At 41.2% G+C, this 21377-nt stretch overlaps 2 protein-coding genes across 4 annotated transcripts; one reads left to right on the top strand and one right to left on the bottom strand.

Annotated features, from left to right (window-relative positions):
• Positions 1-620: 620 nt before the first annotated feature.
• si:cabz01076231.1 (calcium-binding protein 2) lies at positions 621-3590 on the top strand. Its single transcript, XM_063470199.1, has 8 exons — positions 621-750; positions 944-1006; positions 1241-1391; positions 1923-1953; positions 2441-2584; positions 2720-2829; positions 2958-3105; positions 3277-3590. Exons 2-8 carry the CDS (start codon positions 945-947, stop codon positions 3303-3305), a joined length of 675 nt encoding a protein of 224 aa, XP_063326269.1. The 5' UTR covers positions 621-750; position 944; the 3' UTR covers positions 3306-3590.
• Positions 3591-3663: 73 nt separating this feature from the next.
• On the bottom strand, positions 3664-21328 carry tdrd7b (tudor domain containing 7 b). Of its 3 annotated transcripts, none has more exons than XM_063470197.1 (21): positions 20431-20531; positions 19372-19578; positions 19046-19190; positions 14159-14366; positions 11803-11847; positions 11638-11711; positions 11068-11276; positions 10551-10913; positions 10165-10472; positions 9896-10088; positions 9697-9808; positions 9046-9248; positions 8827-8961; positions 7507-7590; positions 7144-7278; positions 6892-7002; positions 6457-6605; positions 6098-6339; positions 5799-5982; positions 5551-5711; positions 3664-5416 (listed from the first exon to the last, which is right to left on the bottom strand). In XM_063470197.1, exons 2-21 carry the CDS (start codon positions 19576-19578, stop codon positions 5196-5198), a joined length of 3489 nt encoding a protein of 1162 aa, XP_063326267.1. In that variant the 5' UTR covers positions 20431-20531; the 3' UTR covers positions 3664-5195. The 3 variants fall into 3 exon arrangements, with proteins under 3 accessions (XP_063326267.1, XP_063326265.1, XP_063326266.1); XM_063470195.1 differs by lacking the exon at positions 20431-20531 and adding an exon at positions 21090-21328 and having other exon boundaries at positions 3665-5416; XM_063470196.1 differs by lacking the exons at positions 11803-11847; positions 20431-20531 and adding an exon at positions 21090-21328 and having other exon boundaries at positions 3665-5416.
• Positions 21329-21377: the final 49 nt, after the last annotated feature.

Here is a 21377-nt window from a genome sequence, read left to right as displayed (position 1 = left end):
GTCTATCTCAAACGCACGTTTAAAAAAGTCGTTAATTGTCTAATATTTGTCGTTAATTGACCGTCTAATATTTGCTTATATCGGTAAAAGCTTGTAGAGCCTATAAAAAGAAAGAAATGTCCTGTTTTGCAAGTATTTTTATGACACTGCGTTATTTTATCTATATTGTAATCAAGTCTTTTTACAGAACTGCGACGTCCTCGGCCACGCCTCTCTTGAAAACAGACACCTTTAATGTCAATGAGACTTATGAAAAAGCGACTTTGCCAAAAACTATACACGTGAAAGGATGCTCAGGTGATGCAGTTAACATTGGGAATTTGTTTTTGGAATTCAAATGAAAGTCCTTGTTATGCTGAGATAAACCAAATGAATTACTAATCTGTTTTAATGATAAACGTGCTTCTTTGTTCTGGGATTGTTGGTATAGCTTTTATCTTTTCAGCTATTTGTCCATGGTCAGCGTATCCCAGGTATTTCATTTCTACTTGTGCCCAGTTACACTTGCTCACATTCACAGTCACAGCAGCCACAGTCACAGTGCTGCTCCACGTTTTGCTCTCTGATTGCTGGCTGCATGTTCAGCCAGGTGATTACCTGTTAAGCCTCTCTGACGGCGGGAGGTCGAGAGCAGATAGAGCAGAGTATACCGTGAAGCCATTCACAACACAAGTGGAACACCGCTAAAAGGAGGACACGGGCTGTGCGGTCGATCTTTTATTGTTCATACTGAGTGGACACAGAGATAAGGTAAGCGATGTGCAGTGGGAAAATGAAGATCAAGGACTAACAGTGATAGAAAACACTGTTTCTTTTTATCTTTAAGCATTCCTAAAACTGTTCATTTTCACATGTCCAAACACGCACGTATATATATTCACTAATATGTTTAATTGGAGTACAGAGTGCACTTATTGTGGCATGTGTGTCTGTTTATCCACAGCATGTCCAAAGCAGGAGAGCGGACCCCTTCCACAACTTCTGCTGACTCAGCCTCAGCAGATGGGTAACTTGAGATCGTCTTTGTGTATCTTCCTCAAAATAGAATAAATTTGTCTAAATGTGTGCACGATTTCCACGACTCTGATGTGTGGCCGTGGCAACTTCATTTATTACCTCAGGAAAACATGTTAGAATTTCTCAAGCAATAAATATGTTTATTTGTAAGATGATTTTCATAGCAGAGGTATTGTTCTCTGGTGTCAAATGTGAGGAAGAATTGTGACTTTACATGTTTTAGAAAAGAAGGCGGCACTAAATCTCCCAAGGGACAGGAGTCCCCATCAGGCTCAGTCTCCGAAACGCCCAAGAAGTCTTTGAAGAAGTCCAAGAAAGTCTCTGAGAGTAAGAACAAAGTCTACATCTCCGTGCTCAACAGTATTTTTGGGGCGGTAAGTACTTTCACTCATTCAAATGTGCTGAACAGCTGTGACCTTTGACCTTCACATATTCAATCACAGTTTTAGCTCAATTTTGTATCCCAGTATCGAGTTTTTCTCCACACACAGTTGTTTAAAAAATATATAATTATCGATTTAAACGCCATGACAACAGTCACAGGTGTCACATGTTACAATGTCAGGAGCGGGGCGGAGGTGAGATGGTGTACTTACAGGTGTGCTCCTGATCTTTCTGGAGCTTTTTTCCACTAAGCCTGGTGTGTCTGTCGTGTTAGTCGCCCATTAGCACAAGCTTAGCGTCACAATTCATTAGGATGATCCGAAAGAAGAGCTCTGTCAGAACGAGACCTTTTGTTTTTTGATATGTTTATAAATGAAAATTACACACAAGTTAGCAATCTTTGATGTCATGAGCATCACACTCATTTAAAAAAAAATGAAATGGTGTCGATTTTATTCTATTGTGGAGTATCTGACTTTGTTTTTGCTGCTGTGACATGTCTGATTCGTGTGTGTGTGCAGGACAGAGAACTGGCTCAGGCTGAATTAGACGGTGAGTCTCACTCACACCTACATCAGCATTACATTTGTTACACTGAGGTGTCAATATGGGCCTCAGAGGTGATCGCCCAAAAATCCTGTTTTGTGTTGTCAGTGGTGAATTATTACAGAGTATAAAGGAACTGTTAATGTTAAAATGACTGCCTAAACCCAGCTTTTGTTTAGTGTTTTAATATTTTGGTTTGTTTTTTCTGTTTTTGATTTCATTTACTGTTTGTTTCTTTCCATCTTCATAAATCTATTGAAGACTAAATGAGGCAAAACATTTGGAAAGCATGAATAAATGAAAAGGTTTTCCTCTTTCATCTTAGCTGTATGTTCAAAAATAGGGAGAAATGTTCCCGTGGAAAGACCAGACCTTTTCATTTTACATACTGTAACTATTTTTCCAAGTTTTCCTTAAATTGTGTGAATCTGGGTCCTAAATGTTATCAGTAACTTTCATGTTCTCTTTGCAACCCCTATGATATTTCTCACAGAGCTGCACGAGGCCTTTAAGGAGTTTGACTATGACCAAGATGGCTACTTGAACTACAAGGACGTGGCTGAGTGCATGAGGACTATGGGATACATGCCCACTGAAATGGAGCTGCTGGAAATAGTGCAACAGATAAAGATGAGAAGTGAGTCCACTGAGAACGTGTTTAATGAAATCGATCAGTCAATTTCAAATCTTTATTAAACAGTCAAGTAAAAAAACAACAACTCCATATTAGGCCATGTTTTGGCCTTGGTAAGAGCCTCTTTCTTCTTCACAGTGGGCGGGTTAATGGACTTTGATGACTTCATTGAACTGATGGGACCGAGGATGATGGGCGAGACGGCGGACATGCTGGGACTAAAGGAGCTCCAGTCGGCCTTCGTGCAGGTCTGTCAGCTAACGATCACTCAATTACTGCAGTGATCGAATTAGAGCGAGTGGACAGAAATCCCAAATAAATGTGTGCACACAGTATCATCGGATACGCACGTCATTTCAAATAGTTTGTTTTTCAGTTTGATGTAGACGGAGATGGAATAATCAACCAGGAGGAGTTGAAGGAAGCGCTGAAGACCCTGCTGGGGGAGAAGCTGAAGAAAGGAGAACTAGAGGAGATCTTAAAGGAGCTGGATATTAATGCAGATGGGAGCATTGATTTTGAAGGTGAGAAGACATCAGCGTGTTTGGGCCATTAACTGATTTATTAGAAGTGTGTGTGTTTTTACATTTTTTAAACTTTTCATCCAACATTACACCAACAAACCCCTGCTCTTCTGTCAGATAGCCACACACTGACTCAATTTTCTGTTTTCTCTTCTTTCTCCTCTTACTCAGAGTTTGTGATGATGCTCTCTATTCGCTAATCGTTCGACAGACCGACCAACCATGGACAGACTGCTTTGTTCCACAGCTGTATTCACAGTTAGGCTCACTGTGTTTGTAACCTAGCTAAAGACTTTTACTACATAAAGTGTGGCCTAGCCTTGCAATAATGCTGCATATGATGAAGTCCTGCATGACTCCCACATGTCATCAAATGCAGAATATGCCGAGTGTTATCATTTTGTAGATTCATGAACATTTTGTTGTGATATATCATGTAAATAAGACTGCAGTGTTTTGCTATTTTAATAAAGAAATCAAACTCACTCATGCCTGTCACTGAAACGTCATGACACATCACAACGAGCGTCACATCACAGCAGACTTCATTCCAAAAACATCTGTTTTATTGTTTCCAGGTCATTGTTAAACAAAATAGGAATGATATTATTATTATCATTATTATCCAGAGAATATAAGTTAAATATAAATAAGATAATATCAGGTCAGCTACTGTCAGAATTAGAATTGCACATCCAAATCATCAGAAAGAAAAGTTTCACATTTCAGAATCAAATCCCACATCAGGCCGACATTTAGCAGTGGTACCGAACCCAATCATAAGCCCAACTTATCCTCCATTTAAAACTCTATAAATATATCACTACATTAAACTTAATCTGCGTTTTAATATCGTAATTATTGTTCTTACTATAACGTCAAACTAAACCGTATGTGCACGCAGCTCAGGGAATCTGTAACATGCAGCACGAGTAATCTGCTGAGATTTACGTCTCAATGCCAGGCGAGAAACGGAAACATGAGCCAGAAATATCAAATTCCCGAAAAAGCACAGAGATGGACGAGGCACTGACATCACAGGAGTTATAATCAGGAGTTTGTCATGCATTTTCTCTCGTATGTTAGACTTTTGAGATTCTAAAAATACACATTTATCTTGTTTACAGCTGGTCACAATGTAGCTTTGATGCATTATTTAGCCTTCATTTTTTAATAAAACGGTAAATCCCAAACCTACACCCAAGTTTTACACATCCATCTAAAACTCATCTTCAAACCACAATAAATTCTGTGTTGTATTTCACCAATAAGTTCAGCAGACAAATAAAAAATGCTCATCATTAATTTGATACTTTCCACTGAATACCAGTTACTTATATTTTGCACATGAAGTAATTTCAAAATAAAAGCTCCTGCTCTCCCTCGTACGACCTCCCATCCATTTCTCCTACTTTCACTGGAATGTTTGCTCCACTTTTTGTACACTTTGTGACAATGAGAAGCACCATCCCAAAAGCAGATTTAGTAAACAGGTGCATATACTGTACTTCTTCCTTGCGTGAGAGAACTTGCTCGGTTCAGTTTTACACACTTTGTGTGGTGCTCACATTGGCAGGATTGAGGGTGTTCTGGCTTTCCCAGGATGACACGCACTAAAACCGGTCATGGTACTTTAGGATGCTTTGGATTAAAGCCCATACCGAATATTTTGAATGCATGCTGTACCATTCTGACTGCTTTGCGAGGTTATATTGATTTAATTAACAGTTTATTTTTGTACTGTAGATCTGTTTGTATCAATTATGTACTTAGTCATCATGAATGGGCATGCTGTCCATTGGTCACACTGCAGTAACTCAAATCACATCACATCACAGCATCCTTCTGTGTACAGCCTTTAACACTACAGCAGCTACGGTGCCTTCATTTCTTCATGTCGTCTTCGTTCCTCTACATGCTGCCAAACATCTCAGTGTCCCTTCTGCGCTTACTTCTCAAACTCTGTTCATCTCTTTAGGTATATAGATAGAGACAGATAAGCTTCTTCTATTTTTTCTATCCACGACACACTGCGCCTTCTTTGATCAACAGGATCTGACTAGTAAGACTTCTCAGTGGTCCTCTATTGTTTACAGCTCGTTGGTCAGCTCATCTGCAAACTCAGCCATGATGTCATGCACCCAGGTGTCCTTTTCTTCCTGGGAAGTGTCAACTAGGAAGACAGTCAGCTTCCTCTCCCATGGGTTAGTGGCTTCCTGTACGGCCTCCAGCTGGGCCACCATAGGCTTCTTCTCCACGTGGTGCCGGAAAACAATGGAGGCCTCCTCGGACCACTGCCTTTGCTTCACTCCTGCGGGTCAAAACAAATGAGAACCAGGCATAAATAAATAGGTATAAATAATAAGTAATAAATCAAACGGAGGTCTTGCAGATTGATGTAATTGTATAGCCCAGTTGACTGAGTGTCATTTGACGTGTACTCACCAGCCAGCTGAGCAGTGATTCCCTGAAACGGCAGCTGCCTGAACTCTTTGATCAGAGGTCTGAGCTGTGTGCAGCTGACCAGCTCGTGCTTACCATAGTCCAACTCATAAACAGACACCAAGCCACTGTTCAGAACTCCCTTCACCAGCACACGATGCCAGCTGAAGAATCGATGAAGAGAAAGCACACGCACTTACAATTCAAGTTCCTAACAGCATACGTTGTGAGATTTGTAGTTGTAAACTCACCTGTTTTCAACTTTAGCAGCATAAATCTGATTCTTCTCTATGTTTAGTGATTTCTCCTCTGTTTTATTGTAGTAGAGAATCATCTCTCCCATCAGCACTACCAGTCTGTACATGTCTCCCCATGGCTGTAGCACAAAGTGGCCAGGGTGGCACGCCAATGATACGTATACATCCATGTTGTTTCCTGAAAAAACAGTGAGGATTAGAGCATTCAAATGCAGTATATACTGTATGGTAGGTGTTTAAAAAAGACAAATAACAACAGTGTTTTCTTTAGACAATATACTCTTCTTTGGTACCTATAGTGGGCAGCTCTAATGGTGTTGGCAGCTGGAGAGAGGATGTGGGGGATGATGGTGTTTCTGTCGGGCTGCTGGGGGTGGTGGTGGTGTTTCCACCGCTTCCACTGCCTTTGGGTCCCGACAGAGCCCTCCTGAGGTAAGGCTTGACTGGGACATTAGCTGATGTTGGGCTGCCATTGGTGGAGTTACTGGCACTGGAGGTCTTGGTGGATGAAGTAGGTGTGGAAATCCTGGCAGAGCTGAGAAAGTCATAAAACTAGAAATTCAGTTTAAATGAATTACAACTGAGAAAGAAGAAAAAATAGACATTAGCTAGAGGGCACAGAGTTAACAGGTGAAAAACCATCATCGAGCACCTGTGGCTGGTCAGGAAGACGTCTGGTTGCTGCTTTAACAGCTCAGACTGGGCCATCTGACGGTTGAGGCTGCGGTCCGGGTCATGGAAGTTCTTGTCTGTGAATAAATGGACGTGAATGCAGCGCTTCTTTTCATCCACTTTGGCAACCTTGGTGAGTGTGGAAGGACACAAAGGAGAAAAACACAAAGAAAAAAGCACAGAAAGCTCATTTAACACATTTAAGTCTGGGTTTAGTTTCTTTTTAGTATAATGTTTTAGAATAGAATATATTAGAATACTTTTCACAGTTGTTTTGAGCTTCTAAATAAATATATTGCCATATGTAAAAAAAAGGATAGTGTGAATGTTTGTAAATCCATTTTTTATCATCATCTCCACCTCTTCAGATCAAAAGGCCAAAAAATACATTTATAAAAGGGACAAAGCCTTTTACCTTCATACTACAGTCAGTGGTGTTCAACACTTTGTCTCGAAGCCACTGCACAGCATCTGGTGTCCAGGATCCAACACTGACAGCTAGGTCTGCTAGACAGCACTTCACAGCCTGAACACAGGTTGCATGCATCAGCTTATCTAACAATATGCCCACATTTCTACAGATACCGTCTAAATCCTAACTGTATAAATGACGTATATGATCTTATTACTTGTTCACTGTCTGCACATTAAAGACATAGACCCTGACCTGTGGTGGGATAGCCATAAGGTCACGGAGGAATGGGGGAGGAATCTCCCTCAGCTCAAACACCTCGACAGAAGCCTGCACACCCACATCAATGAACAGGATGTCCAACACTCTGCTGCCATGAAGGTTGGTGATCTAAAGAGACAAGAAAGCGTCACGTTTTTAAACTGCCTCAGAGAAAAGTTATAGATAAACAGATAACTATACTTGGTATTGATTGCAACACAAGGATTAACTGAGGTAGTGACTGCTTATCAAAGGTTAACAAAAGGAAATAAATGGTCCTCTATTGTGCAACAGTCATTTTGTTCCTTACTTGAACTTGTTTAATAATTCACATTGTTTATTGCAGGAAACAGTTACCTCGACACGGGACCATTTTCCTTTGTAGCGAGCCAAACATCTTTTCCCACAAAAAGGTCGGGAGACCAGGAACTCTGATGTTACCTGGAATAAAATTAATGGAATTAAAATCTTTAATAAAAAACAAAAAAACATAATTGTTACATTTGACTACACTGTTACAATGTGACTTTGATCTAAAATGTTTCCTTATGTTTAATGTTTCATTCTGTGTATTTTTGACCTAAACTCATCTGATCCAATAAATCTTCCGTCTTAACACAACACACTGGCAGCTCTACTCTGTTTACCCAAACGCTGACGTAAAAATGACGCTACATGCTTTAAAGGCCGCTGAACTACAAAAGCATCCGCTGCACTGTGCTGCTAACAGATTAAGTGGCTTGGCCATGTCTTAACTCCAGATTAGCAACCTAATCTTAATCTGTCCACAACACTGCCTGAGAGAAAACACATGGCATTGTTACATTCACAAAAGTCTTTTTAAGATGAGGTTGACGAGCTCCGATCTACTAATTCAAAGAGAATTAGAAGAACAGATAAAAGGTTGGATTATATATATATTTTTTATTTTCCAGTTTGTACACAGGACGCATGTATGTATGACCCAATGTGATCCGTTATTTAATGACAATACATGCATTTTTACATAAGCTCTAAGAAATGATAAAATGTAAAGCCACAGAAAGAGAAGTGTGAGCTAGAAAATGAAAATCTCATTTGGAACAAGTCTCATTCAAGTCCTCAGAGCCTGAAATTATCATGAAGTTTTCTGAAGGTAATCTACTCAAACATAGCCATGAAATCTTGGAGGTGTCCCGGAAACAGATCTGCAGAAAACCGACTAATTCTGTTTCACCTGGGCCTACTGCTGGACAAAAGCAACTACGACTACACAATGTTCGGTTGAGTTGTTTTGTCAACTGTTGTTTTCAGAGTAGCGTTCAAGTGTAGCCATTTAACAGTGCATGAGTTGACCACAAAGAGACACATTATACTGAAAATAGTAACATAAACAGCTACAGTGTGTAATAGATACTATTATATAATATACTTGAAATAAATGTAATTTAAACTAAATAATATTTTTGCATTTTCTACAACACGCCGTCTGTTCTTCTGCATATGCTCAGCTGTAATATTTGCATATCAATTAAAAATGACAAGATATCAGTCATGTTAGCTATTTTAGCTTTTCTCTTACACTACGATAAGTAGATATAACATATCAAGGCTACAAGATTATAATCAATCTGCATACTGATAAAAGTATTACAGTTCCAAAAAAGCTCTGAGACAGCACACGAAGCAGGCATTTACCTGTGAGTGGAAGTACGTCTCTATTTTCTCCAGTGTCTCATTCATTTTGGCAAGACCTCTGGAGGGAAGCTGACAGTAGATAGTCCCATCTGAACAAACGCTACTGATGGTCACATTCATATAAGCGCTGTTCACCTGAGGAGAGCCACAAATACAATTTTCCTGTGTTACAAAACCACATGCATACCCACATGTATGCACGCACAATCTCTTCGGTACCTGTAACGGACTTGCTAGCGACTTGTCGTGCAGAGCTTTCATGCAGGCAGCATTGATGTTTATGTCATCATCCTGCGACGTGTCGTACAGGACAACCAGAGGGGTCTGCCCTCTCTCTAGGATCTCGGCCAAGAGAATCTTTCCACTCGCCATCGTCTCAAACTTCTTCAGCACCGCCGGGTCCTGACAGAATGGCTCAAGGCCTAGGCACACGCAAAGACACAAAAAATATATATTCTCAGGTACTAGAAAGCTTTGGAGAAGCTCTTTTCCATAGAACGATCAGATCTGTTCAGGATACCTTAATTTACCTCTAAATGTTCCTGCTCACAACTCTGACTGAACATTTCTGACTGGTTGACTGTTTATTGGCTGCATTACTGACATCTACTTACACAACTCGAACAGTTATGTGCAAAATGACGTATAAAGAGGAAAGTTATTTTTGGACTAATCTCCACAGCTTTTCGCTGTGTGTGGGGGCAACTTTACTTAAAATACCGGGAATAAAATCTCAGTCTTTTGTGCATATGAACCAACTAGGAAAGGAAAAGGAAAGTTTGACAGGAGTGGGAAAGAATTTTTCTAAATAATGCTCAATTTTCTTCCAACTTACTTGTGTTTTTATGATTAAATAATGAACACACCCACCTGCCAGTTTACACTTGGTTGCCTGGAAAGGCAGTTTAAAGAACTTCTCATGCAGCTCAAACACTTTGTTCTTGCTGATCACCTCTGAGAAGCCATGATCCACATAATACACCTATAGAGTCAAAAAAGAAAAGATCAGAGTGAGAACATACTTGCTCAAATTAATCCTTCAGGTCATTTCCTGTGTTTGACCCCTCACCTTGACCTTGTCAGTCATGACCTCACAGACTTGTGCCCTCAGAATCTCCTCCTCTTCCTCCGCCCTGACTGCAACAAGCTGGCCCGAGGATAGGGATGATACAGGTGTTGGGCTGCTTTGGTCCAAACCATAAAACTCTCTCATTTCATCTTCCATGGACTCCTGAGCCTGGGAGTAACCCTCACCGATGTACCTGCAGCGGAGGAGAGACAGTCAGGGATTTATGCTCTCTGCCTTGTTACGACGCAATCGCACAACTTCTGTCTTACCTGAGTAAAACCCCGTTCGTGTTGGTCGCCTCCACCACCAGCACAGAGGGGTACTCCTCTTTGGGGATCTGTAGTGGAGGCACTGCCTGGTTACTGAGCCTCCTCCCCAGCTCCTTCCTCACCCTCAGCTCCTCCTCACTGGCTGAAGAGTTCCTCCTGTTGCAGTTCTCGTCCTCTCCTCCTCCAACTCCAGTACTGCTTCGCCTGTACAGGATGGCCCTCTTGGGGTTGTCAGGCATCGGGTAGTCGATGGTGCAGATGTCAGAGAGGAGATCGAGGTTGACCAGAACATGTCCTGGCAGTTTGGTCTTAAAGACACATAAGATATAATAATATTATCAGGTTCACCTGGCATGTACATGAAAGTATACTGAAGTATTACTGACTTTGTAGGTGTCCTGGAAGAGCTTGGGCAGCGCATGGGCCCACAGGCCACTGGAGTACTTCACTAACAGTTCCTCCAGCTTCTGCTTCAGGTCAGGGCTGAGGGTTGCAGGGGACGAGGGAGGGCTGGGTGAAGAGGAGGATGAAGGTGGAGACTGAGAAGACCGAGAGCCAGAGCGAGTCGGACGAATGCTGGGGGGTCTCTGTTGGACAGAGGATTGGAAAGGTTTGTCTGCGGGCACGTTTGTGGTTGTAGCAGAGTTTGGGTGGGTGAGGATGGGCGAAGAGGAGGAGGAAGTGTTTCTCTGTTCCTTGGCAGGGTAGAGAAGCCGCTCTGATGGGTTGCTGCTGCAGGTTTTCTCTACCTGGAAGAACAAACGGAGCAGCCCTATTACAAAAGCATTTTGCATTGCACTACAGTGATGTTTTAGAATTATCTTTCTCTTTGCTTGGAAACAGAAACCCTTATTAAGCTACCAAAGCACGAATAATAAATACAGCATCATAAGCGACACATACTATGCAAATGTGCGTCCAGGTCTCCAGGTCTTTAATGGCCTCTGTGGGCAGGTCTTGTTTGTAAAGCTCTCTGTACATCTGAGGCAGTTTGGACACCCAGAAGCCATTACTGTACTTCGCCAAGATCTCTCTGATGTGACCTTGGACCAGCTGGGGGTTGTAGGGCTTTCCTTTCCCAGAACCAAAGCTCTCATTTAAGTTTGAGGGTGCTGGAAGATAAATAGAGAAAAACAGACAAGAAGGAAAAAAAAGATCAGACACATGTATAAAGGCCACTACTGCTTCTAAAGTAACTACTTCCTTGGACCTAAACTATTAGATTGAATGACGTGACTTCATCTCTAAAAGTGAAATAGAAACAAAAGAGGAAACAAAACAGGAGAGTGACAAAAGTCCCATTACTTCTATTTTTGTGTGCTGACTCAAAGGAAATCCAAAATAAAAGCAAGAACAATATTAAAAAACAAAATCCCTAATAATCAGAAATGAATTGTCTTCTGCTGATTTGGAGGACAGAACGATAAACAACATGTATTTTTAGCGTGCTGAAAAGGAGCCTGTCCTACTTACTAGCGGTCTGCTGGGAATTTCTGGAAAGGTGAGCGTGCACCTCTTTCTGAAACCGTGATGGTAGGGTCATCCTCCTGAACACAAGAGAACAAACAAGAAGGATAATTAGTTTTTTGTAAGTTCTAAAAGCAAAGAAAAAGAAAATACTGATGACAGGCTGTCTACCTGTTTCTTCCTTCTTTGTTTAGAACGTCTGACTCTTGGGGCATCCTTTAAAAAAACATTACATTTGATTTGGAGCTGGAAGGTCTTCTATCTTATTTGAGGCAAAGCACAATCAGAGCTTCAAAATAACTCAGGTAACATTTCAAAGTCCAAACAGATAGCTTGATAAAGTTCAAAAGCAAATTTTGATCTGTTCTCAGAATGATGACCTGTTAATCCTGAGATACTGCACAGCAGGAACTGCATTGCACTAGTTTCCCAATGCAGTGATTTGCTGAGTACCTCTATCTGTACACTGAGTAGAATATCCATCTCTTTATTCTGCTGAAATCTTCACTGATCTTCCATCAATTTCGTCTGCCCCTCATCCTTATCATGTCTGAGGGTCAACTCAAATCACACAGCTTTGTTTAAACATTTCTCCAATCAGTCAAAACTCTTGCCTCACTCAGGTACGTGTTAATGTAATCATGCAGTCAATAAACAGAGCAACAGCACCATTCACTTCAGAGCCCCAAATGGCTGTAAGGACATTAGAATGTCTTACCTACACATAAACTCTGTATATTACAAAACACAATAACAGGAAATGTGCACTACACTGACCTCTTTCTTTATTTTTTGAGGCCTGTGGAGGTGGTGAAAACACACTGAAGGAATAAACAATTAAAAGTAAATTCAGGCTTTTTATTGAGGCGCCCTGAATAACTACAGATGTTATTTCTATGTAGCAACATTAATGTGGAGGTCTCCATCAATCGCAATGTCCAGTGTTTTTTTATTGGCTGGGCGATAAAATGACTGAAAGCAGTACAACAGGTTCAATCGTGCAGTGTGCAGATATAAAGGTGTCCAAGTGTTTGCCTGCCTCAGTACGCTGGCAAGAATGAAGAAGAGTAGTTTTTAATTTGAGACAAATATAGTCATTTTCTAAAGTTATGAGCTTTTATTGTACCTACAGTAATCTAATGAACCGTCTTCAACTTAAGTAACGTTTTCCTTACTTCACTGGTTTTTCATCAAATGACATATAAATGATGTTTAAATGTAATTCAGTGTTGTACTGCGCCTGTCTTTTTACTGAATTTACAGCTTGCACATCCAGGCAGCCCATAGTGCTACAGCACACACTACATACACACACACACACACACACACACAAATAAATGATGATGACTCTGGCTTGCACGGTGGAACATCTAGAGGGATACAGAGAGATGTGCTGATTCACTCTGTGCCGGTTTAGAAGAGTTAATCTACCACAGAATAGAACAGGGATTAAAACGGGCTCATGCTCCCCCTGCACCGGGCTCGTGTCCCCTGCCAATACACCAGGCGTCCCACCCTGTTGCCCCATTGTGCTACAGAGGGCCAGCAGCACACTGAGCACCTTCAGTGATACAGATATAGAACTGATGTCAGTTGTTTTCACAGGACGGTGAACTAAATAGTGGGTGGATGGAAGTGGGAGAAACAGTCATTGAGCAGAAGTCATTTTTGATTCATTGTTTAAGCACTGCAAAAAGATGGTATTTAGCATGATTAGCTTCCTCAACAAAAAACAATGTGGTAGTTAACTAAATTAGAGATGTAGCAAATGACAGCAGCAGCATGAGTACAAATGGAACAATGTTAGATACATTTATAAAAAAGAAGCAAAAAGAAGGAAGAACAAAGATAGAAAGAATGAAGTGAGACAGAATACAGAGAGAGAACCAGAATAATGTAGAGAGCGCATCATCATCCCAGTGCTGAATAAGCAGCAGCAGCAGCAGCAGGGAGATGGTTATCATCCAGAAACCAAGCAGAGTTCAACCAGAAATCCATTTACGAGCAGACTATTTTGATTCAGCTCAGCTCACACAGGTGGAGAGAAGGCAGAAAGAGAGGGTAGCAATGATTTTTTTACATTGCCTATAACTTTATAAAAGCAAATAAAGACCACAACAAAATTAGCTCTTTTATATCTTCCATGACTGAAACTTTTCTGGCATGAGATCTGAATTTTCTGAGCACAGCTGCCTGTGGCTCATTACTCTACATGGGCTTCCAAAGGACTGTGGAAGTCTGGTTGATGACTGATACATGTAAGTGTACAAACAAATCCCCACAAATATGTGGAGGTGGGGTTGAAGGATGTGAGCCTAACTAGATCTTTTCATAGTAAAACCCTAAAGAATTTTTCACTCTTTTGTCCAGTTCCAAAGACTGGATTTTGCTATTGAGGGCATTTTATATCATCTAATCAAATAAATAAACTTAACTGACAATCTGATCTGAAAAGTGAGACACCGCTCTTCTCAGCCCTCCCTCTGGATCTACTCACTCTCATCCAAATCCAAATTCCTTTACTCACTTGTCTGGAGGTTGGTTTCCTTTCCTGTTGGATGTGTTCTGACTGGACATCTTGTTCGGATGCCCCCCAGTCTTGCCCTCTGATGGGCCATCCCTTAAGTCTCTTGCCTGTCTGAAGTCACCATGTCCAGCCCCACGGCCAGGGCCTCCTCCTCTACCCCCACCTCGCCCACGGTGGTTCGGTTGCCTCAGAGAGTTTTGAGGTTTGGCTGTGGAGAGAGAGAAAGCAAACGAGAAAAAAAATAAAGTTATGGACTTGAAGTGAATACAAGTGCAAGAACACAAACACACACAGACACACACACACAATCTAACTACGCGAAACCTGATTCTAGGACATGGACAGTGTGCCTGAAATCCTTGCAGTTGTTGCGTTCTACTGTAAATTGTCTGAGAACCACTAAGTCCACGTGGTCACAAAAAACAGGCATTTATGTCACCCAGGCCTAAAAGAACCGCAGCAGACTCTGTGACATGGAAAGTATAATCAAGGCTTTCAGCTTCTCTGTTTAAATTTTCATACAGTTTGTGTAATAAAAGGGCGGGCAAGGTGAAGCTTGTTCAGATTAGGATGAAAATATATATAACACATGTCACTGCTATGAGGGTTGGCTTAAGATTAGTACAAAAATCAAGAAGATAGTAATGAAATTGCTGCTATAGTATTCAAACGTCATATTAATGTTTTTGTATATAAAAAAAAAAAGCAAGAAAGATCTAACAGAGATTTTTAGCTTCAGGCCTGCAGAGCTGATGTACTTTTAATATCTAAAAGGAGCAAGTCTAGGTGTTTCCACTTGCTTCCAGTCTTTATGTTCAGTTAAGATAACCGACACATGGCTGTAGTGCACCGGTTATTGAACAGATGCCTCATTTAGCTTGAAGCGATAATGGAAAACAAAGTTTATTCCCCAAACTCTTTCAACTGGCACAGCTAAGGTGAAACACAAGTTCAACTGTATGGCGTATATGTTTAGTTTAAGACCGGAGGTACATATAACAAAAAACATCAGGATTAGTATGATGTGAGTATAAATCCAGTAATTGTAATCCATTACAGTCCCTGTTTATCCAGCAGAAAGATGGAAAGTCAGAGTTACACCATTCACATTTGTCCTGACATCACATTTCTGCGCGATGACCTCACCAGTATACCTCCTTGTGCATAACCCTTAGTCATTTACACTCCCACACGCTGTCCTTTTCATTTCTTCCTCACACTGACTCTTCTTTTATCTCCACTCTTTCTTCTCAATCTCTTTGCTTCTCTGTGAGATCCAGAACTTTCTCCTGCTTTCTTATTCACTCTGTTCTCACTGAATCTCCACAATTTCTATTGAGAGAAAAGAGCTCCTTCATCAGCCAGTGACTTCAAAAGTCATCAGCAGGCAATTCCCGCATCTAAATCTATTCTGTGGACATCCTATTGGCCACTGGCACTCAGTCAATTAATAAATCAGCCAGTTAATAAATCACTGAACTATACACACAAACACACACACACACACATTAGAGAAACTCAGCAGGCATAAGCATAAATCCACATGCAGATACAGTCAAGGACAAACACCCACAAACATACACACCAACACTAAGAGCAGACGCTGCATCACCTCACCGGCATGGACACACAGTCCCTGGTCTGTCTCTGCCTGAATATCAATAACCCAAGCAGGGAGGAGAGAAGGAGAGGGTGCATGTGCGTGGGGAAGAGAGAGCTTGATTTGTGAATCAGCGTCTCCTCGCTTGCAGCTGACTCTCAGCTGCTACAGACCGTGTTAGCCTCGGATTTCAACATCCCCCTCTCCCTCCCTCCCTCTCTCCTTTTGTTGACTCCTTCCTTCCCTGTCTCCTTACCATTTTACCATCCCTCCATCTTTCTTCTCCTCCAACCGTCTCACTGCCACTCTTTCTCTCTCCTCTACTCCTTTGTCTCCCTCTCTCTCTTTCTCCTCCCTGCACTACCACCTCCCACTTCCTCCTCTGGCTCTCAGAATATCCTGCAGCATCACAGTCTAGCAGAGGTGTATGCACTGTAAATGTTTTAGTGCAAGTGTGTGTGTGTGAATGTAAAACGATAAATAAAAGTTCAGAAATGTTTGTGGACACGCAGTAAGGATGTATATGGGCTGAGATCTCGGTGCACCTGATGCTCGTGTGCAACTGAGTGTGTGAGATATTCTTAGTACCTAAAGGATGAACAGGTCTCCACAGAGGGGCAGTTAAACAGGGCAGCTGTTCATCTACAAACTGTAAGGCTGCAGCACATAAAGCATTTGCATTTTGCATTGTCACAGTACTGAGATAGACACTGAACACCACTTCTGTTTCTATGCTGCTGCAGCAGCACTGCTGCACTGTAGCACTAGAGGAGTCTGGAAAAGCTCCTTTTTGTTGTGTGAAAATGTGAAAGTTTGGGTACTACAAAACTGCTCCGTCATCGGGCTTTTACACAGCAGATGGCTCCACTAAATGGCTCACTTACCAAATCGAGCTCTCAGTTTATCTCTGAAAAGTGTTTTTTCTTTGATTCTGAGGAAAACTGCAACATTAGGGTGTACATTCTACAACAATACAACAACGTCCAATCTTTAGGCTGTTTTGCAAACATATGTTCAATTTTGTGATATAATTTACTCAGTCTTCAATCGCTTTTTCTAGCTGAGCTCCACATATTCATGCTCCTGCATGTGTGACTGCAAAACAATAAATACTTGGAATTTTTACTCTGAACTGAACCTGATGGAGAGTCAGAGGGAGGGAAAAATGCCAGTGGATCAAGGATACATCTTGTTTAACTTTTTACAGTTGAACAGAATAAAAACATATCTCCCTGTCCTTTCTCAGCAGTGCGCACACACACAGAACAACATTCATGTTTCTTTCTTCCTTTTACTTCCCATCAGTAAGCGCGACTACAAGTTGCCAAAACGCACTTATTAAGTATGTTCCATTAATGTCTGAATATAAGCATTTTAGAGTTATAGTTAAATTAACATGTGCAACATTTCCAGTCTCATGTTCTCTTCTTAAGACACTTGCAATCGAATGCAGCAATATAAATAGTATAACATGTAAGAGTTAAATTCCTCTTAGTGCCATTTGGTGAGCTATAAACTTTTTGAATTACTGACAACAGCAGACTTTGAGAGTTAATAAATATGTAAAAATGTTTTCACTCTGTGATGTGTTTTACAACATTATGAACCGCAAGTTCTAACTATGAACGATGGTCAGGTTCGAGTTGACCTTTTCAGTCAGCAGTGTGGCTGCTCTTCTCTATCAGACCATCAGTTGTAAAGCCAGGATGTGTGACAGCAGCCCTGGTGCATAGCTCTGATTCAGTTTCACACACTGCCGAAAAACCCAGAGCATCGAGAACATTTACGCATGTGTCACAGTAACAGTATCTTCATTGCCCTAAATCAGCCTTACTGGCAATTACCAAAATACTTTTTAATGCTTCATTAATGGTTCATCTGCAAGTATACAGAAGAAGAAATTATTACTGTAGTTATTCATGAATGTTCAAACTTGCTAATTAACAAAAAAGCTTAAAAAAACCCCAACAACACAAAAACAGTGAAATACATTTTTTTTTTCTAAAGTTATCGCAGTTATTTACCTGCACGCCTTAACTGAAGAATTAGTTTTAGTGGTTGAATGCTATGATTGATTAACTTCTGACTTCTCAGAAAAGTCCAGTGTGCCAGTTCAAATATGGGTATACAAACAGAAATTCAGTTCAGTGAATTCAGTAACTTTTACTTTAAAACAAGTTTTTTAACATTTTTTAAATTTTTGCGTTCTCTTGTTTTTTATCACAGGTGGTTTATCAAATCTGTTGAGCACTGCAGAGTTTATTTCTGTATGAAATGTATACATTTATCTCTGAATAAAGCCTGCGCTCCATCTGAGTCTCAATCCTCAGGACCACAAAAAGTCCCAAGCAATTTCTAACATAAGAGTTCACCTGTATATCATTCACATATTTATTCTTCTGCAGCCTGCTGACTGTGAGCACACCCCTGACTCTTCTGATGTAGATACCAACAGATTTGAGATTTAATTCAGTTAATGACAATATTATTAGACAGACTGCAGACTCTGTTCAGTTAAAGACCATTAGCAGACTGACTCAGTCTTATTGCTGTTTTATCCCCATATTATTGTCTTTTTGACGCATCACAATTGGTATGAAGATGGCAAGTGACTGCAAGGGGATGCCTCGCCGCTTTCTGTGAAGAGCGCATTTCAAAGGTAAAGAGATCGTGAGTTGACTGCACATGGTCCAAATAATTTGGGTCATGCTGCGGACTCCAGTTACTGTTTTCTATGTTGGCCCAGGGAGGTCAAATGCATCGGAACTTCAACATAACACCAGCAAAATAGAAAAACATTGCAGAACTTTGAATGAAAATATTTGCCAGTTTCTCTAAAATGGTCATGCATAAACAAAGATGTACTTGAAAGCTAATAATCTATTAACAAATCTATGCTTCTGTTTCTTTATCAAAGAGTCATACGGTTGTAAGAAGAAAAACAGTAACCTTTGGATTTAAGGATTGTTTGAACCTTCTTTATCAGCAGCAGAGCAGTCAAAGTATTTGTGGAAGCTGGAGCTCAGACCTGCTCATCGGGAAGAATGTCGACTCATTCTTCCAAAAAAATGTTTCTGATTAGCTTTCCTGTTACCACGTCTGATGTTACTAGTTCTCTGACTTCATCCCACAATGCACCTGGAGGCCCACCTCTAGGCAGAGTATAAGCAGCACCTAATCCTCTCCTTTTGCTAACAAATGATCTAATGAACTGATCAGCACACATTCATTATGAATATGCTGATGTTGACATCCCTGTTCGGGTCCCGAATTTTTTTTTTTTTTACCATTGAGGACAAGCGGGGCAGCTGGTTTGACCCTCATCTGGGTGTTGACAAGGTGAGGTCGACCCGTCTTCTTGGATGTGCGCTGACGAGCCACCACCTTGGCTAGATGACCTGTCTCCTTGGCCCCTGAGGCAAAATAAACCACCTGGAAATAGAGAATGCAACAAGCATGCAGTTGTGCTCTAGTGTAATGTAAACATGGTTAAACCCTGCAGGCGTAATGCACATCACACAATGTAACAATCTACCGATGACGCGTTTAAAGAAAGAAAGCAGAAGAATATATATCATTCATTGCCGCTTATGTGAAGCACATCGGCACACACCTCTCCCGAGCGGCTGCGCTCCATGCGGACTAAAGATGGCATGCTGGCTAGAAGAGCATCCAGGTTGCTGTGTCCCATCTGCTTATGTGGTATGTGCTCCCCAGTCAGCTCCTTATACTCTGACTGCAGGTGTGACAATGACACTCCACCTTTGTTGGACTGCAGGATGCCCCGCAGCATTTTTTTCGCCACCTCCGCATCAGCCATCTGAAGAAAAAAAACAAAAACAAACCCAAAACGCAACTTTTTAAACACTTCAGTTCTGAAATCTTTTACTCTGATAATGACGCAAAACCATACTAATGTCCACACAGGCTGGGTTTACCCTGTAGGTCAATGAAGGACTGGTTAGGCAAGTTTTCATGAAGTGTTGATCAGATTTCAAGAAACAAACAGTGTATTCAAATCAATCTAAATCTCTGTTGCAGACTAAAACTGCAACTTAATTCAGAAGCCATAGTATCAGTAGAGTATTTGCTTTTTCTTTTAGACATGATAAACATCCATGACCAAATCAAGAAAATGTATATAAAAACCTGCTTTTGAAAAATACAGTAAATAAACAGATCCATGCCAGCGATCTGTTTGGCAAAGAGCTCTTCTTGTTTGTGTTTTTATTTTGAAAATGCTGTTACATTCCATCTCTCTGCACAAAAATGCTTTCGGTTTCCAAACTAAAGCGCCCTGCAGTGGAATTGAAACATACAGAGCTGCTCCCTTTCGAACTTTAGGCAAAAGTAAAACGAAAACTTTAGATTTCAACAAGCATTTTGTATCAAATCTCGCTTCTGACCGACATGGAGACACACCCTGAAAGCAGAATAAGGGGTCTCGCCAGACACACTGGAGTGTAAACAAGTGGAAATTCTCAACTTGCCCCTTAAAAAAATAACAATGACTAAAATTTAGGAATACGCGAGATCCCTCACACTCGGAAAGCGTCAACTTTGCACTTTGGGAAACACAAACGATATCTGATCTTCTTTCGAAATTGGTCCCCGAAAAATCAATTATTCAAATTAACGTATTTCTAAATATATTTATCCGTTCAGGTAGTACCGTGATGAAGAAGGTGGTGGAACTGGAGCAGGATGAAGTTAAAGTATCAGACTATTTCAGAATGAGATGGCTTTAGGCCACTTGTTGATATGGCCACTCTGAGCAGCGCAGACAGCAGACGGGAGAGGGATGAATGACGTAACGTGTCACACTTCAACTCCACACCCTCCATCGGGACAAAACTATTTGCTTTAACTTTTTCATGAGTTTCATGAGCAAAACTGTGCTTAAGTGGCTCTGAAAAAATAAAATCACACCAACAGAGCATGCCGGACCCGGTATATAGCCCGCTTATGCGACCATACTGCGCGCAAAATCGAGTTAAATCCTCCTACCAAAGCCGGGACAGCGGCTACGTCGAGTTAGTTAAAAAGCTATGTCAAAATACCGGAACGACATAAATCCAGCCTTCATAATAAAACAACCGCGATAGACCGGTTACCTTTCCCAAGGCAAATGACTAACAATAACTTTAATTTTGAAAGTAGCTGCCGGAAAGAAGGTTTGCTAGCCCGATTGAAAACTTCAACCATCAAATTCGGGAGTAGCCACCCCCAAAAAAAAACAAAAAAAACAAAACACCACCGGCCAAGCTTTATCAGGAGTTAAACTTTTTAAGCCCCATGAAAGTTATTCTAAAAGCTACCAGAACAGTCTACCTTGCTCTGCACGGACGAGGTGGTGAAGTCGGGACCTGGTCCAGTCGCTGTGGCGCTGTCACCGCCACGGGGGTTGGCTTCGTTCCCGGTGTGTGCCGGCCGGCAGGCACAGCCTCTCCTCCGCCACCTGATTGGTCGGCTGCGCATAGGCCTCTGGATAATTACACGTCAATACGCATCCAGGGACCCGATCCATCCACACCAAAACGGTTGTGTGTGTGTGTGTGTGTGTGTGTGTGTGTGTGTGTGTGTGTGTGTAATAACGCATGAAGGGCCTTCGTGTTACTG

Source organism: Pelmatolapia mariae, linkage group LG3_W (assembly GCF_036321145.2).
Source record: "Pelmatolapia mariae isolate MD_Pm_ZW linkage group LG3_W, Pm_UMD_F_2, whole genome shotgun sequence".
Classification (NCBI taxonomy): Eukaryota; Metazoa; Chordata; class Actinopteri; order Cichliformes; family Cichlidae; genus Pelmatolapia; species Pelmatolapia mariae.
The sequence above is the reverse complement of the archived record's forward strand: the minus strand, read 5'-3'. Positions and strand labels throughout refer to the sequence as shown.

Coding starts and splice junctions, on each gene's coding strand:
- si:cabz01076231.1 (XM_063470199.1), top strand. CDS start 945: ATGTCCAAAGCAGGAGAGCGGACCCCTTCCACAACTTCTGCTGACTCA. Junction 1,007..1,240: donor GACTCAGCCTCAGCAGATGG/GTAACTTGAGAT, acceptor TACATGTTTTAG/AAAAGAAGGCGGCACTAAAT. Junction 3,106..3,276: donor TGGGAGCATTGATTTTGAAG/GTGAGAAGACAT, acceptor CCTCTTACTCAG/AGTTTGTGATGATGCTCTCT.
- tdrd7b (XM_063470195.1), bottom strand. CDS start 21,236: ATGCGCAGCCGACCAATCAGGTGGCGGAGGAGAGGCTGTGCCTGCCGG. Junction 11,712..11,802: donor AACAAAGAAGGAAGAAACAG/GTAGACAGCCTG, acceptor TCTTGTGTTCAG/GAGGATGACCCTACCATCAC. Junction 10,473..10,550: donor TCTTCCAGGACACCTACAAA/GTCAGTAATACT, acceptor TGTGTCTTTAAG/ACCAAACTGCCAGGACATGT.